Source organism: Magallana gigas, chromosome 3, assembly GCF_963853765.1.
Source record: "Magallana gigas chromosome 3, xbMagGiga1.1, whole genome shotgun sequence".
Taxonomy (NCBI): Eukaryota; Metazoa; Mollusca; class Bivalvia; order Ostreida; family Ostreidae; genus Magallana; species Magallana gigas.
In genome coordinates, this window is record NC_088855.1 from 19243145 (window position 1) to 19257511 (window position 14367).

The 14367-nt window shown below is 33.5% G+C and overlaps 2 protein-coding genes across 6 annotated transcripts; one reads left to right on the forward strand and one right to left on the reverse strand.

Moving 5' to 3' along the window:
• Positions 1 to 730: 730 nt before the first annotated feature.
• Positions 731 to 6493, forward strand: LOC105332866 (F-box only protein 31). 2 transcript variants are annotated; one of them, XM_034461375.2, is made up of 9 exons: positions 731 to 902; positions 1125 to 1184; positions 1306 to 1382; positions 1515 to 1730; positions 2994 to 3050; positions 4096 to 4214; positions 5103 to 5265; positions 5632 to 5849; positions 6184 to 6493. In XM_034461375.2, exons 1-9 carry the CDS (start codon positions 752 to 754, stop codon positions 6344 to 6346), a joined length of 1224 nt encoding a protein of 407 aa, XP_034317266.2. In that variant the 5' UTR covers positions 731 to 751; the 3' UTR covers positions 6347 to 6493. The 2 variants fall into 2 exon arrangements, with proteins under 2 accessions (XP_034317266.2, XP_034317267.2); XM_034461376.2 differs by having other exon boundaries at positions 6042 to 6324.
• Positions 6494 to 9230: 2737 nt separating this feature from the next.
• Positions 9231 to 14128, reverse strand: LOC136273682 (uncharacterized). 4 transcript variants are annotated; one of them, XR_010711902.1, is made up of 8 exons: positions 13559 to 13785; positions 13386 to 13448; positions 13234 to 13275; positions 13075 to 13113; positions 12358 to 12417; positions 11929 to 12006; positions 11602 to 11720; positions 9231 to 10261 (listed from the first exon to the last, which is right to left on the reverse strand). XR_010711902.1 is itself a non-coding variant. In XM_066078780.1 (8 exons), exons 2-8 carry the CDS (start codon positions 13592 to 13594, stop codon positions 11655 to 11657), a joined length of 384 nt encoding a protein of 127 aa, XP_065934852.1. In that variant the 5' UTR covers positions 13595 to 13619; positions 14042 to 14128; the 3' UTR covers positions 9231 to 11654. The 4 variants fall into 4 exon arrangements, 2 of the variants coding, with proteins under 2 accessions (XP_065934852.1, XP_065934851.1); XR_010711901.1 differs by having other exon boundaries at positions 10528 to 11720; positions 13559 to 13784; XM_066078780.1 differs by adding an exon at positions 14042 to 14128 and having other exon boundaries at positions 9231 to 11720; positions 13559 to 13619.
• Positions 14129 to 14367: the final 239 nt, after the last annotated feature.

Here is a 14367-nt window from a genome sequence, read left to right on the forward strand (position 1 = left end):
TTTGTCTCAAACCTTTTCTGAATGTCGGCCGGGACAGTCCTTTATACATTAACTCTAGAAAACTGACATATCGGTTTCTTATGTAAAATAAGACCCCAAAGGAATATATTTAGCGGGAAAATCAAAACAACTGTATATACTTAGACACCGGTAGACCGGCTCATCTGCCACGGTTTTTTTTGGCAGCGATTCATGTAAAATTGGTATGTGAAAATAAATCCGTTCGCTACGTACTACTTTTGTGTAAACTCGTGCATAACTTGATCTAATTGAAAACGATAAACCGTTACTTTTATTAAAAATCATACTCCGAATTCAGTCCCCTGCTTCTCAAATCGACAAAACTAGAAAAAGGGAGGCCAAAAGTGAATGGGGTAGACCTTTCATGAGATATGTCAATTAAAGGACTGGTTAGAAAAAAAAATAAGGAGAGTGTCCAGAGCATTTTAATTTTCAAAGAGGAATTAAAAGAACAGGAATAAAAAAAAAGTTGGTTCTCTTTCTTCTAACAAAAAGTAGAAGGTGTAATATCAAATTTCATGCAACACCTTTCAATTCTAGTAAAATATTTTTCATTTTCATTACAGTTATCTAAGAAAAATTTCATTTAAGAATTATCTATGTTATGGTTATGTTTAATTATTCCAAAAAAGAGAGGGGAGGGGGCTTTCGTTTTCCAGCCCCCCCCCCCCCCCCCCCCAGTTCCGACGTCTATGTTAGAGTTGTCTTTCGTTCCCCAAACAAGATCAATATGTCAGACATTCTGTCATTGCCCCCAGAACTTCTCAGTCGGATTCTGGATTATGTTCCTGGTAGAGATTTACCAAATGTGTGTATAACTTGTAAGACACTTAGGGACGTGGTTTATGTTGACAGTGTATGGCAGAGGAAATGTAAACAAGGTACGTCTCTTTTCTTTCTTGAAATGTATGGCGGACAAAACGGACAATAATTGACGCATAATTCAAGGTTGATATTTTATATGTCTAATTGATTTTTATCGGTCAAACACTCTTAATGGATTTTGTTTTTCAAAATACAAAAAATTATTCATTTACGACTAATAAACTCTAATTTCTTCAGCCGTTGGAGGCATGAATGACTTTATACCCTGACTTTTGCAGAGTATAACTTCAAATCCATAGAGGGCTGGAATGTGAATTACCGTACTTTGTATAGCAAAGGTATTCTTACAGTGTTGAATTTATTTTATTACATAATTTTTTTTAAAAAGAGGCGATTTTTATTTTCTAATGATTTAAAACAGAAAATTATGTCAGAATCTTCTTTTCTTTTTAAATCCAGTCTTAATGCGATATGGCGATTTAGTGGGCTTATGGAGAAGAGATTTCAAATATTTTGGAGGTTTACTGCAAATCAAGGTATCTAATGGTTTAAGCATTGCATTAACAAAATATCAAATCATCTCTTTAAGGGGGTGGACGCTGAGAGAGAGAGAGAGAGAGAGAGAGAGAAAAAAATTATGATGAAGTCTTACGGATCCTGTATTACAGTATGACAAAGGTTGCATTAAAGGACTGGAAGTACTGGCTCCAGCTAGTTTATGTGTAGATAGACCACTACGGAAGAAGGACTTGTTTACCATATCAATGACGTCATCAGAAACTGTACAGATTGTTTCTGTACATAATTTTCCAGAGGATGAGGACGGGAGAGGTGGAGAAGGAGAACAGCGGCCATGCATACTCCGTGTGGAGAAAGACGAAACGGTAATTCCGCCATTGTTAATAAAACAAAATGTCCAGTTTATCAACCAGAAATAGTAATTATGTTACGCCGTCACCAACTTTCCAAAAGTCAATACTCAGCCATAAGTCTGAGTTTTTAACTCAAGTTTATGCACTTTTCTTTTAAGGATTTGAGTTGAGTATTGAGTTAAGTGATTTGAAAGTTTGGTGGTGGTGGGGCCAGGGATTTTAACTCGTTTCTTCATAAGGATTACGTTTACTCAGGGGCGAAAAAAAAATCCACTAACAGGAACGAAAAACTACTTATTGTTCATTGTAGCCCCACTTTTGTTGTGCTGTTTTTCACTTTCAAATAACTAGGTCAATGACCTACTTTTTGTGCTAGTGACCTCTGAATGTCTTTTTTTTTAAAATGGCAAAATTTGTAAAAATTGTCCACAATTTTCAAGGTTTTCTTTATTTTGTAATTAGAAATAATAAAACAATTAGTAGGTTTTGAAATGATAAAATTTTAATAGCTTTACTTATTTTATATTTGAATAAATCGTTTTAAGCTCATTTGTAGCTGCAGGTCTGTAGCTCCCGGTCTGAAAAAATTCGGATGGAGGACATGGGAGCTACAGGGCCACCCATTGAAAAAAGTGTATATTTATTGCGCAGAAAAACGTGCGCTAGTTTTCGACTAATTTACCTTATTTATACGCAAATTCTGTGAAAACAATTATTACAATTAAATTCTTCATGCACTTTACTACTGACATCGTCTCTTCACTTGCCTCGGATAGTCTTTTAAACACCATCACCAGTCCCGTAAATTCATGTGGTGCACTTTGTTTACATGTAAAAATGGCGACTCTCGATCTCGATGTAAATTCAACAACCTTGATTTTCCGAGGTCGGTATCGTGTTTCGGAGAAAGTCTGGGGCAAATAAAGAGGCGATATCAGTAGTAAATTGCATGAGGAATGAACAAATAATGAATATCAATAATGAATAATGAATATCAATATCAATATTTGTCAACAGCGCTGTTATTTTGTGTTTTTAAAACAACTTAATTTGGACTTCAGATATTGTAAGCAGCAGTCTTATGTACATCAATGTCAGTATTTAATTAGTTTTTTTCTACGGAAACTGTCGTTTAAATCAAATTGTAATGTGCGATGCTAGTAATTTGAGAAAGATACCTCGTATTCAGTATTTTGATGATTGTCGCATCCAGAACATTTAATCCTCAGTCTTGTAACTATGTATATTTACAGTGAATAATTTTGTGATTTGCAGAAAGGAAGAGTTCTAGAATATAAAGTAACTGATAAGAATTATATCCTCCAAAAAGAGGTAAGAAAACATGAATTTTACCAAAATATTCATATTGTATATATTCATTTATTGTAATATATTTCAGGTTTCGTACTCAAATTGAAACTTTAAACATTATTACAAAAGCTTGATTTCCTTTGTTTTATTGACTTTTTATCATTAAAAAAGACAGTGGGTAAGATGTAATCGTTACATAGTTTGTAGTTGACCTAATATGGTTTATACATGGTCAGTAAATTCCATATGGGGGCTCGAGCTCCGCTCTCGCCCCATATGGAATTTACTGACCATGTATAAAACCATATTAGGTCAACTTCAAACCATGTAACTAATAATATTATATTGCCCGTTTCACATAATACATGTATTATACAAACGTTAATGTATGTCAGACAGACATGCCGGTAGATCAACGCTGATGAGTATCCAAGTATCATTACTGTGTTTTGATTTACTAGGTTAACTACCAGTCGTAGATATTTAGCGGGGTTTAATTTTCGCTGATGTCCATGTGGCTATCTACAATTCACACCCCCCCCCCCCTAATCACAGAACCTTCGCGTTCAAAAAATGCTCATCTCCCAACTTAGAACAATTTTAACAGGGCCTTGGACTTTCAGTAGGACGTAACTATTTATTTATTGCGTCAAAACAAGTTTAATACCAATCGAACATCAACTTTCTGTTAAATGACGACTTTATTTTTAGCTTAAATTTTGAAACAAATTTCCGTCAAAAATATTTTTTAAGCAAAATGACGCTGATTTCAAGTGAAATATACACCGATTGCTTAGTCTTTGCTCAAAAGCCAGACAAATCATGTTGATTTCAAAGAGCAATGGCTGAGTGGCCTTCGATGAAATTGACAAACCTATGTCACATTGCTGTTTGACACCGACTACCCAAAGTCCAAGCTCTTGTTAAAATGGTTTTATTAGTAATTCCTGAACCAAATCCCTTGAAGAAACTTCTAGATTTCAGTTTTGTAAAGGACAAAATTGAAGAATGTATATGATATATACATGGCGTCATTCTATTTTATAAAGCACGAGTACTTTTTCAGAATCTGACCGACCTCCCAGTGTTCAGGAGATGGATCTCTGATGAATTCGAAGACGATCCAAACGCCAACATGTATTTTCCTTGTTACCGCAGAAGGGGCGTGGACTATCTGTCGTCAAGGTGACTAAAGAAGATAGGGGGAATAAGAGAGGAGGAATAAGATAGTGCAACTGCAAATTAGTTTAGTTTAATTTGTTCAATTTAAGTCTGTTTGATACTTTTATATTACAAGTTTGCAAAAGTACAACTTATAAACTTTATTCAGATTTAATATTTTAACAAACGTGAAGAACAAAATAGTTATTGGCTGAAGTTTTAGTGGAATCGAACCCTTTACCTAAAACGCCTAATTCAGTTATATAAGATTACCTAAAGTCTGATTTTCTAACAAGTGAGCAATTTCAGTCACACCAAAGTACATTATATGCTACGTGTAAATGCGACTTTGGCAACGAATTTACGGACTTGTAATATTTTTCAAAACAGAATTATTTTTTTATTTTTTTACTCTTTCAATACATAACATGTATTTTTTTAAAACGTTCAATGCCTGGAATGACAAAAATACGGAGCACAGACCCACTCTTCAAAATAAGAGACATTGAGTTCTAAAAAATGACACTATTCGGAGGTGTTGATTCGCATAGTTTAAATAAACTTATTCTATAAGGGTTGCAGTTCGATGTTATGTTAAATATACATTGTTTCAATGAATTAAAGAATTAAAGAATAATCAGTTTATTATGAGTTATCAGTTGATACATGTATTAGTTGATACATGTATTAGTTGATACATGTATATTTATTTTCGGTATCTTTCGTCCTGATATAGGAATTTTATCATACGTCTTATTCCACCAATTTTTTTTTTTACTTTTAGAAAATTATAAAATTTGAATTATCCAAAATAAAACACATATAAAGTCAAGCTTAAAAAATCCAAGTTAAACCAAAATTTGAAAAAAAGAATGAATTAATCGTGACATCCACCCCAACTTGATGTTTCAGGCATGAATATCGGTGGTCTCCCTTGGAGCTCCCAAGTAAAGACAGAGTTAACGTTCCTATCCAACCCGGACTGTTCAAAGGTACATACAGTGCCCACGGTATCGAGATACTGAGTCTGGACTACAACGACGACTTGACGGAAGTCACGGTCACAAAGATCACGGTAAGAGATAACCGTCTTGATCGATAAATGCCTCTCAAATCACGCTACTGTAAATTCTGCTTCAGAGTAAAAAAAAATCAGATTTTTTTTTAAAAATTCTGATTGTATAAACACTTCATACATGCATAGACGATTAAACAAATAAAAAATGAATCTTTCTACGTCTCCGAGAGGGAAATGCTTAGGTCATACAAAATTGGCTTCTAGCGGTCAAGGTCAAATGCCGATGCAGTAAAGGTTTAAAGTCATTGAAAGAGGTCAAAAGAATTAATTTTATGTCGTGTTTGCATAATTAACATAATTATATCGTATGGGGTAAATAAAACTTTTATGAATTAACTATCAATGATTTCATGATTACGAAAGGGTGATCCGAATGTCCCGGCCACAAAAGTAAGCGTATACGGCATCCTTACCTCTCCCCTGGTGTTGACATTAGAGCAGCAGGAAAGTCTGGACACCCTGGCGGCGGTCTCGGCACATCACGTGACTGAGCAGTCGGGACTCCCGGTTAGACAACCCTTTCGGGTTCCGGCACGCTTCGAGCGAGATGTTCCGGACATTCCGGAATTCTGTACTTTCAGGTATGAGGTATACATATGCATGTATTTGACCTTAAAAGAGAAAAATATTAATTTATACGTTTTAAGTTTTTCTAAAGTTTTCTTTTGTGCTGATTAAAAAAGAAGTAAAATATCAAATTGGTGATGTTTCAACCGCTTGCGCATGAATCCTTTTGATAAACATATTTTATATTTATCCATTCGTGGATTTAGAGGGCGGACGGATAACAAAAAAAACATCCCTCGGACACCTCACCCCCTCAAGATCACTGCACGTCTTTCATTTTTGCAACATCCACATAATTTAATGAGAACCACGTGAGTACGTGTTCGAATTTGACTGTGTTTATTACAGATGTCGTGCTGATGGACAAATCGCTGCGCACAGCTTCCAAAATCCATCCTTCAGCGATGGCCACTTTGTTGTATTTGATGAGAGGAAATTCGGAATGGTATGGCTGGAACTTATGTCTTTCAGTATCTATGTCAGAGTGGACGAAAAAGAATTGAGCGACTAATTTGTAATTCTAATGAAAGTCCATTTTCAATTTAGAAAGATACGCATATTAATTTATCTATTAATTTATTTTATATCTAAAGTATAAAATGTTTACATCGATTTTACAAATTTTAACTGTACAATTTGTTATTTTACAAATCGTATTAAATATTTTTTATAAAGTGCAATGCAAATGACGTCATAAAAGCATTGTTTATAGAACTGCATGTGAACTAATGTGATACTGTATTTAAGAAAATTAAATATGGTTGCTAACACAAAATTTACTTTTATACCCACCTGATACTGTGGAATCATTAGATTTCGTGGTGGCTCAATTTTCGTGGAATTTGTGGGTACCTCTCATCCACGAATTAACATCCTCCACGAATTAATAAATTAGGTTTATAAAGTCTATCTCCTTTAAGATAGTACACGAAATTACGTCCCCACAAACCAGTAAATTTTAAACAATCCATAAAAATTTGTCCCTACGAATTTTAATGATTCCACAGTATGTAGTAAATATGTGCAATATCATAAAATACAGAATTCGAATTGAAATATTCTTGTAAAGTTATTTCAATATCATATTTATATGTATGCATGAATTTTATAATTATTGTCATGAATGAATAAAATTTAATTAGAAACATCATTATACTTTTTTTCTATACTTTTAAGGGAAGTAGTTTTTCTGTCTTGTTAGAGAGGCACGTGGCTTTTGAATTGGCAAAATCAGCGAAAATTTTGGTCAGTTGGGCAAAACTAGCATTATTGTCTGTATCCATAAGCAACAGACTAATTATAAATGATTTGATTAAACAGATTTGATCTTATTCTATCCCAACATTGTGGTATGATAGATTGCTTAAAATGTGGATAGTTTACCAAATGAAACAAATTGTCAAATAAATTCGTTGAGAGAACAAAGTGCTTCTCTGCATTTTGTACTTTAAAATATGCCAGCAGAGCAGTTGCTATTCATTTAAGAAATAAACAACGTTATTTAGTGAACATGGCGTTATGAATAGCAATTGCTCTGTTGGCATATTACATGATGCGCGTTAGCACATCATGGAAAATATGCCAGCAGAGCTGTTGCTATTCATAACGCCATGTTCATTAAACAATCGTTGTTTATTACTTATATTTGCATTTTACCACTTGCAAATACCCTGTATTAACCTAAACTCTGTCCCAAGATATTTTGAATTCACATTTGGCTTAATTGCTTGATATTTATAAATACCTCAGGATTCAAACGATGTTCATTCAAAAGTACGAAAAATTTCCAAGATTTCTCAGTCAAAACGCCCCTGTTAGCTTATCAGGTTTCAATACAATGCTAAAAAATGTGATGTCTACGGAGATTTTGTATTGCAGCAAGCCCGGATGATAACGTTGAAATATTGCGCGATGTATTCCGAGTGTATTCCGAATGGAGAAAAGATGTAAACATTCCCCATTATAAATCTCCGTAAGGAATCTGTTTTCGTTCCTGTGAATTTTTCCGAGTGAAAGATGATAATGTGTCAATGAAATTATCTTGGAAAATATCCCTTTCAACTATTTCAATTGCACTTCTTTCACTGCATAAATATCTTGGGACAGACTATAGACTTTGACATTAAGTTATTGCATCAAAAATAAATATTCAGACTGTAATGTATCTTTTTAATTCACATAGATTTGTTAACAGAATCAATGATGTTATAACAGTAATTCCTTTAAAATGTTATTATAAGAGATGTTTTAATATTACTTGAATACATCAATTTTATGGAGTTGGAGAAAAACACATGATGTAGGCTTTCGTATAGCGGTTTAATAACGTCTGACATGGAAAAGCATATGACGTCACACCTTTATGACGTCATAGTACATTGTATACAAAGAGAGCAATTGCGATTATAGAAAAATATTTACATTCCACGTATATTTTGCATGTAAAGCTACAGCAGATATAGCACCATAACACAGACAGGGTACTAAAAGGTTAAATCACGAGTTTTAATTGTGACGTCACAAACGTTGAACGCTGATAAATACAACGTCACAAGCGAAAATCAAAGTTCACGCTTATGGCTGTTACAGTGGCTCTTCCATTAATTTAAACTTACCCATAGGATAGTACAGTAATTTTGAGGTATAATTCGCATTTGCGTACAAGACAAGAAGGTAAAAAAATGTAAATATAAGCATTAAATCCTTATTTTTTGAAAGATATAGTCTCATAACTGCAACAGTGTGTGCAAACAAATTTTGAATTTGTATGCACACACCGTTGCAGTTATGAGACTATATCTTTCAAAAAATAAGGGTTCAATACTTAAATAATTGCAGTTCCTCCGTATGGACTTACAGTGGGAAAGAACAATGCATATGCAAATATAACGCCATGTTCACTAAATAATCGTTGTTTATTACATATATTTGCATTTTACCACTCGCAAATACCCTGTATTAGCCTAGCCCTTGACATTTAGCTATATGCATCAAAAATGAACATTCAGACTGTACTGTATCTTTTTAATTCACATAGATTTGTTAACAGAATCAATGATATGTTATAACAGTAATTCCTTTAAAATGTTATTATAACTTAAAGACATGTTTTGATTAAATACATCAATTTTATGGAGTTGGAGAAAAAACACATGATGTATCGTATACCTTTATGACGGCATAGTATTCAGACAGAGCAATTGCGATTATAGAAAAATAAGTGCAGTTCCTCCGTATGGACTTATAGTGGGAAAGAACAATGGATATGCAAATATTATGCAAATATTATGAACATAGTTAATAACATACTGTTAAATTGTACTTATAACCAGTGTACTTTGAATAGTATTTTTTAACTCGTTGGAATTGATCGTGGAGTGCTAACTTTTTTCTTAAAAAAAAAAAAAACCAATAAAATATCGTTCTCTGATTTTTTTCTCAATATTTCCACAAATTATAGCCTTTCAGTTCTTCTTCAGAATTACTTAAGTGTTGTTTTAAACGTATTTCTATAATAAACGTTGAACTCTGGTTAAAGCATCTTCTTGATTCCTTGAGGTCATGATTTGAATAAACTAATATATATACCATACATCAGGAAACTCATGATAAAGTTTAGATACTACAGGCTATCTGGCAGTTGAGAAGAAGATTTTTAAAGTTCCCCATCCTATTTGCCTTTATCCCAATCACTTTCCATTAAAAGGGGGCCTGGTTCTTCATTGAACAAAACTTGAAAGCATCTCCCAAAGGCTGCATGCTTTTTGTCAGCCAAGTTTGGTTCAGATTGGCGCAGTGGTTCTGCAGAAGATGGTGAAAATGTTAAATGTTAATTACAACGATGACGATAGACACTTGAACCCTCGGCTCAGGTGAACTATATATATAATAAACAGCACGGTACAATTTTCACAATATTTAATAAAGACTGTAAATTTCAGCAAAGGGAAATACATTTTGATTTTCTCGAATTAACCAACAGAAAAACAGTTTCTCGGTGATGTTCATTTTACATATTGGGTTAACAATAACATTCCAATTGATGACAGATCAAGTTTGGTGCACTGGGCTGCTGATGTACATTATAGTCTTGAACCGTTTACATAGGTCTTGTTGGCTATGATGCTTGCATCCTACCCACTGTGGCATATTTGTTTAGCCTGGTGAGCTGCTTCTTTCACCTGTCAAACATAGCATTCGAATATTTATTAATTGAGCAACACCTCATGTGCATTGTGTTAATATTGGGTAACCAATTACAAACGTAAAAAATATTATATTGCACTAGGTCCGCACTGATATTATAAGTGAACTTTTCCTAAGATATAGATGACATGTATACATTCACAAGACAGCATTTTTTCTGAAGTACCTGACTCCCACTCGCATCCTAAAATGCACACTGGATGGACTTGCGACACGTTTCCTTTATAAATAAAAAAATAATTAACGTGACCAACACAAAGAGTTTGCAGGATAAGCACAGGGGAAAATACATTTTCTTTTTATTATTACATCTCAGATGTCATGGACAATTATAATTTTTTTAAACTCTTTTTTAAGTTAAAAAGACAAAGTCCTTTTGTGAGAAATAAAAAATTTCTTGTGTCATTCAACATATTTAAAAAAACCCAAATACATACAGACTGCATAAAGTTATATCATTGTTAAAGCAAAAAAGAATCAACTTACTTATTTGAGAAGCCTGTAAATGAATTGATTAATGCCCTATTGGACTGTTTTATTAATATTCAAATTTCCCAAAATTATCCGTTATATTATTGTCAACAGAACATATACAGGTGTAGGCTACAACATGTTGGCCTACATGAGGGAGCAGACCTACCCTAACATCCCAAGAAGACAACTTTTGTTACCGGGTGCTAATTACAGAAACACGTGCATATGTACCTAGCTAAACTACTTCTCCTTTTCGACATTGATTTTTCTTAAATTTTATTTTATCAGGGATAAATGGGCTTTACACTTTAAGAAAATTATTTATCTATTCCTTTCTATCCCACTGACAGTTTCAGCCCAGGCAATTCCCTTACACAGACACCATTCATCACTTTATTATAAAGTGTCCGTATGTATTATGCCATATGAGAGAGAGAGAGAGAGAGAGAGAGAGAGAGAGAGAGAGAGAGAGAGAGAGAGAGAGAGAGAGAGAGAGAGAGAGAGAGAGAGAGAGAGAGAGAGAGAGAGAGAGAAGATCTGTGCGAGAGAGAAAGAAAAAATAGAGAAAGAAAGAAATATAGAGATCTGTGTGGGAGAGATGAGAGAGAGAGAAAAGAGATCTGAGAGAGAGAGAGAGAGAGAGAGAGAGAGAGAGAGAGAGAGAGATTCAACGTGGATCTTCCATCATACAATGATACCCAAACTATTTGCAACGTCAGTGCTAGTCAGACATATGGCCAATTCATAGGATGGATGTGAGACAGTGCCTTCATTCAAGTTTATCCATGTGGCGAATATACAGTCGCCCTTACATGTTTATACAATTATCCAGTTGATATAATCTATCTAAAAACATATACTAGCATTGAATATACCCACAAAAACAAAAATTCAAAAGGTTACCAAAACAGCTCAATATAATGCATATTATATTAAGATACATTGATAATGTTAAATCTAAAATAAAATGCAGCTTGAAAAATATCAAAACGAAAATTATTCCATTACAAAAATAGTACTAGTATTTAGACAAAACTGGTCTGCGCGCTTTGTGACCTATCAGTTACATGGAACAGTATAACTTACGTCTCGAGCCCTCATTTTGTGTTTGATTGGTGCCTCTTCATTTTTTTTCTTCTTTAACGCCTTCTTAAGGGGGCTATTGCCCTCCTTAAGAAGCGCAAGCCTCTTCTAAACCATGAGGTCTACAAAAACCCCCGTACAGATGGATAGATGGATCAATAGATTGACAGATAGATACATGTAGATGTAAAGATAGATAAATGGACAGATAGATAGATATATAGATAGATAGATAGATAGATAGATAGATAGATAGATAGATAGATAGATAGATATTGCATCAACTACTTTGATTGGAACGAAGGAATATGCTAATATAAAAATATCAACCTTTTTCTTCTGAGGATAGTCAATATTGGTAGCATTGAAGAAAGCCGTGACAATATCACGGTGAGCGATGGGGTCAGCCTGAAAAAAAGTTAATACAATAAGACAGCTTTCATGATTTGTACAACTCCTGACCTCTGAATTTATTTTTGTAGAAAAATAGGCACGTACGAAATTCAAAGTCAAAGAATACTAAAATCAAAGTCGCAGAATACAAATGGTTCGAAAACTTTGTTTAAAACTGAATCTAATTTAAGGTAAAGTAGGCATATAATAAGGGTTGAGTATAATCGTATTATTGATTCAAATAGATAATTGTAGTTTATCGGTTATTCATTTACAAGTAATTCAGAATATATACAGAATATTTGCTCTAAATCAGCGAAATTACGTCTCATATTTAAAACAGAATAAACATAATTATCGTATTACAATTGCTTCAATTTCAATTTCCTCCTCTGCCTCGTCGAGCACATCCTCGAACCAGTCATCCTGAAAACAATGATAATTCATAAAACTTTACATATATATACAAACAACTTATTCAAATTATAAAATTAAATTCCGTAGAAATAAAGTCAATTGAAACAAGAGGCCCTTATGCCACATGGCTCACCTGAAAAACAGTTCTTGTATCATGCATTCTCTTTCGAAAAGTTTAAAATCAAACCCTTTAAACATTTTGTAAAACTCACAAAAATCTCATAAATTCCAAAATTTGACAACACACTCAACAATATATTAAAAAAAGTTTTTTAAAAAACCCCAATAATTTGTCTGGGGTCATGATTTAGCCTTCGTCTCGGTGAAAATTGTACTTGTCGCCCGAGTTGTCGAATAGCTAAATCATCGTATTGACCTCAAAAAACAGCAATAAGTGTATGATCTACACATCTGAGGATGCTTGCAAATTGTAGCAAAATGTAGCATTGTAGTTCTTTAGAAGAATTTTTAAGACATTAATACACCGGCCATATTTTCAGTTTTTATTATCGCTCATTTAAAAAGTAGCCCAGTGGTTCTAGGGAAAACGTTTAAAAAATGCGAAAAGTTTACAGAGATGGACGGACGAACGGACGACGGACAACAAGTGATCAAAAAAGCTCTTTTGAACCGGTTAAAGGTGAACTAAAAAACTGAAAAGCTTACCAAATTTGACACAATGAGGAATTCTCTAACTTGTACTTCCTGCAAGATAGCGTGCATTGTACATCATATTATCAGTCGATTGAAAATAAAGAAAAAAATCATTAATATGTCTGTTTGAGGATTTTTGAGAGATGACTTGTCCAGAATAAGTTTACGTACCGGTTCGTGTGGAGGGAACTGTGGTCTAGGGCTTATCAAGTACTACAGAAAAGTATAGAATTAGACACGTTATTGAAAATCATTAGAGGGAATTAGAGCTAAAAAAAAAAACACAAGCTAAATTAACGAAAACAATGAATTAAAGTCTTTACCATTTCAATCTCCGCCGGAGTGTACTGGTGTGGTGGTACGTAGAAGCTGATATCTAAGTAGGCCTACAAAGGTAAGATTTTGCTTTATTTGCGCATCAAACTATAATACGGTAGGGTATTAAGTTCTATATGCAATAGATATACATAAAATGCTTTGATTTTTAAATACTTACATCGGAATATTGAGTTGTGTGCCTAATAATGGCCATCGTGAATAATTAATTTGTGCCGAGTCTGAAACACATGTACACCAACAATGATTATGGCGTCATAAGACACTGCAAGTCTAACGTCACTATGGCAGTTCCACCAATGAGGAAGAGGGGTATGTCACGTGTCATAGTAACTTCTATAACACTTGGAACCAAGTAAAGAAATGTTGGGTATTCCGAAATACGAAGCACCATGTCTTTCTGATAAGCAAAATTATCGATATGTAAACAAGTATAATAACTGTCATTATCATCAATATATGATTGATTTATTTATGTACATCATTTTAACAGAAAATATAGTTAATTTACAGAAAAAAATAATATTATGTTGTTTAATGAAAGTAGATCTTGAAAATATAGTATGAAAATTACAGTGCTATCTACGAATGTTTTGACATAATTACTAAAACACCAATGACAAAGCATTTTTGTATTTCTTACCTTTTTGTCATCAGAAGCTCGTTTTAATAACACAAACCACGAAACGTAAAAATGGCGTCTGCAGTCTTTCACAGGAAGTGATGTCTTACAACTTAGGACTAGTTATGATGTCATTTATCAAGAATGACAACTCTTTTCCAACAAAATAAAATCGATTACACCAATGACAAAGAATTTTAATATTGTATTGGCTCTAATGGAAGATAGAGTGCACATTTTTTGCTTTTAAAAACATTCCTCCTACTGTGTATTTTATAATCAAATATTTTGGGGGGTTGAATTTTAGATAATTTTTAAAGTATTTATCAATTAAACAGAAAGTGTAT

Excerpts from the sequence above, each read along its gene's own strand:
- LOC136273682 (XM_066078780.1), bottom strand. The coding sequence starts at position 13,594 with ATGGCCATTATTAGGCACACAACTCAATATTCCGAT. Across the intron at positions 13,449-13,558 it reads ACACAACTCAATATTCCGAT|GCCTACTTAGATATCAGCTT; the intron begins GTAAGTATTTAA and ends TTACCTTTGTAG. Across the intron at positions 12,418-13,074 it reads TCCTCATTGTGTCAAATTTG|GATGACTGGTTCGAGGATGT; the intron begins GTAAGCTTTTCA and ends CATTGTTTTCAG.
- LOC105332866 (XM_034461375.2), top strand. The coding sequence starts at position 752 with ATGTCAGACATTCTGTCATTGCCCCCAGAACTTCTCAGTCGGATTCTG. Across the intron at positions 903-1,124 it reads GCAGAGGAAATGTAAACAAG|AGTATAACTTCAAATCCATA; the intron begins GTACGTCTCTTT and ends TGACTTTTGCAG. Across the intron at positions 3,051-4,095 it reads ATTATATCCTCCAAAAAGAG|AATCTGACCGACCTCCCAGT; the intron begins GTAAGAAAACAT and ends GTACTTTTTCAG.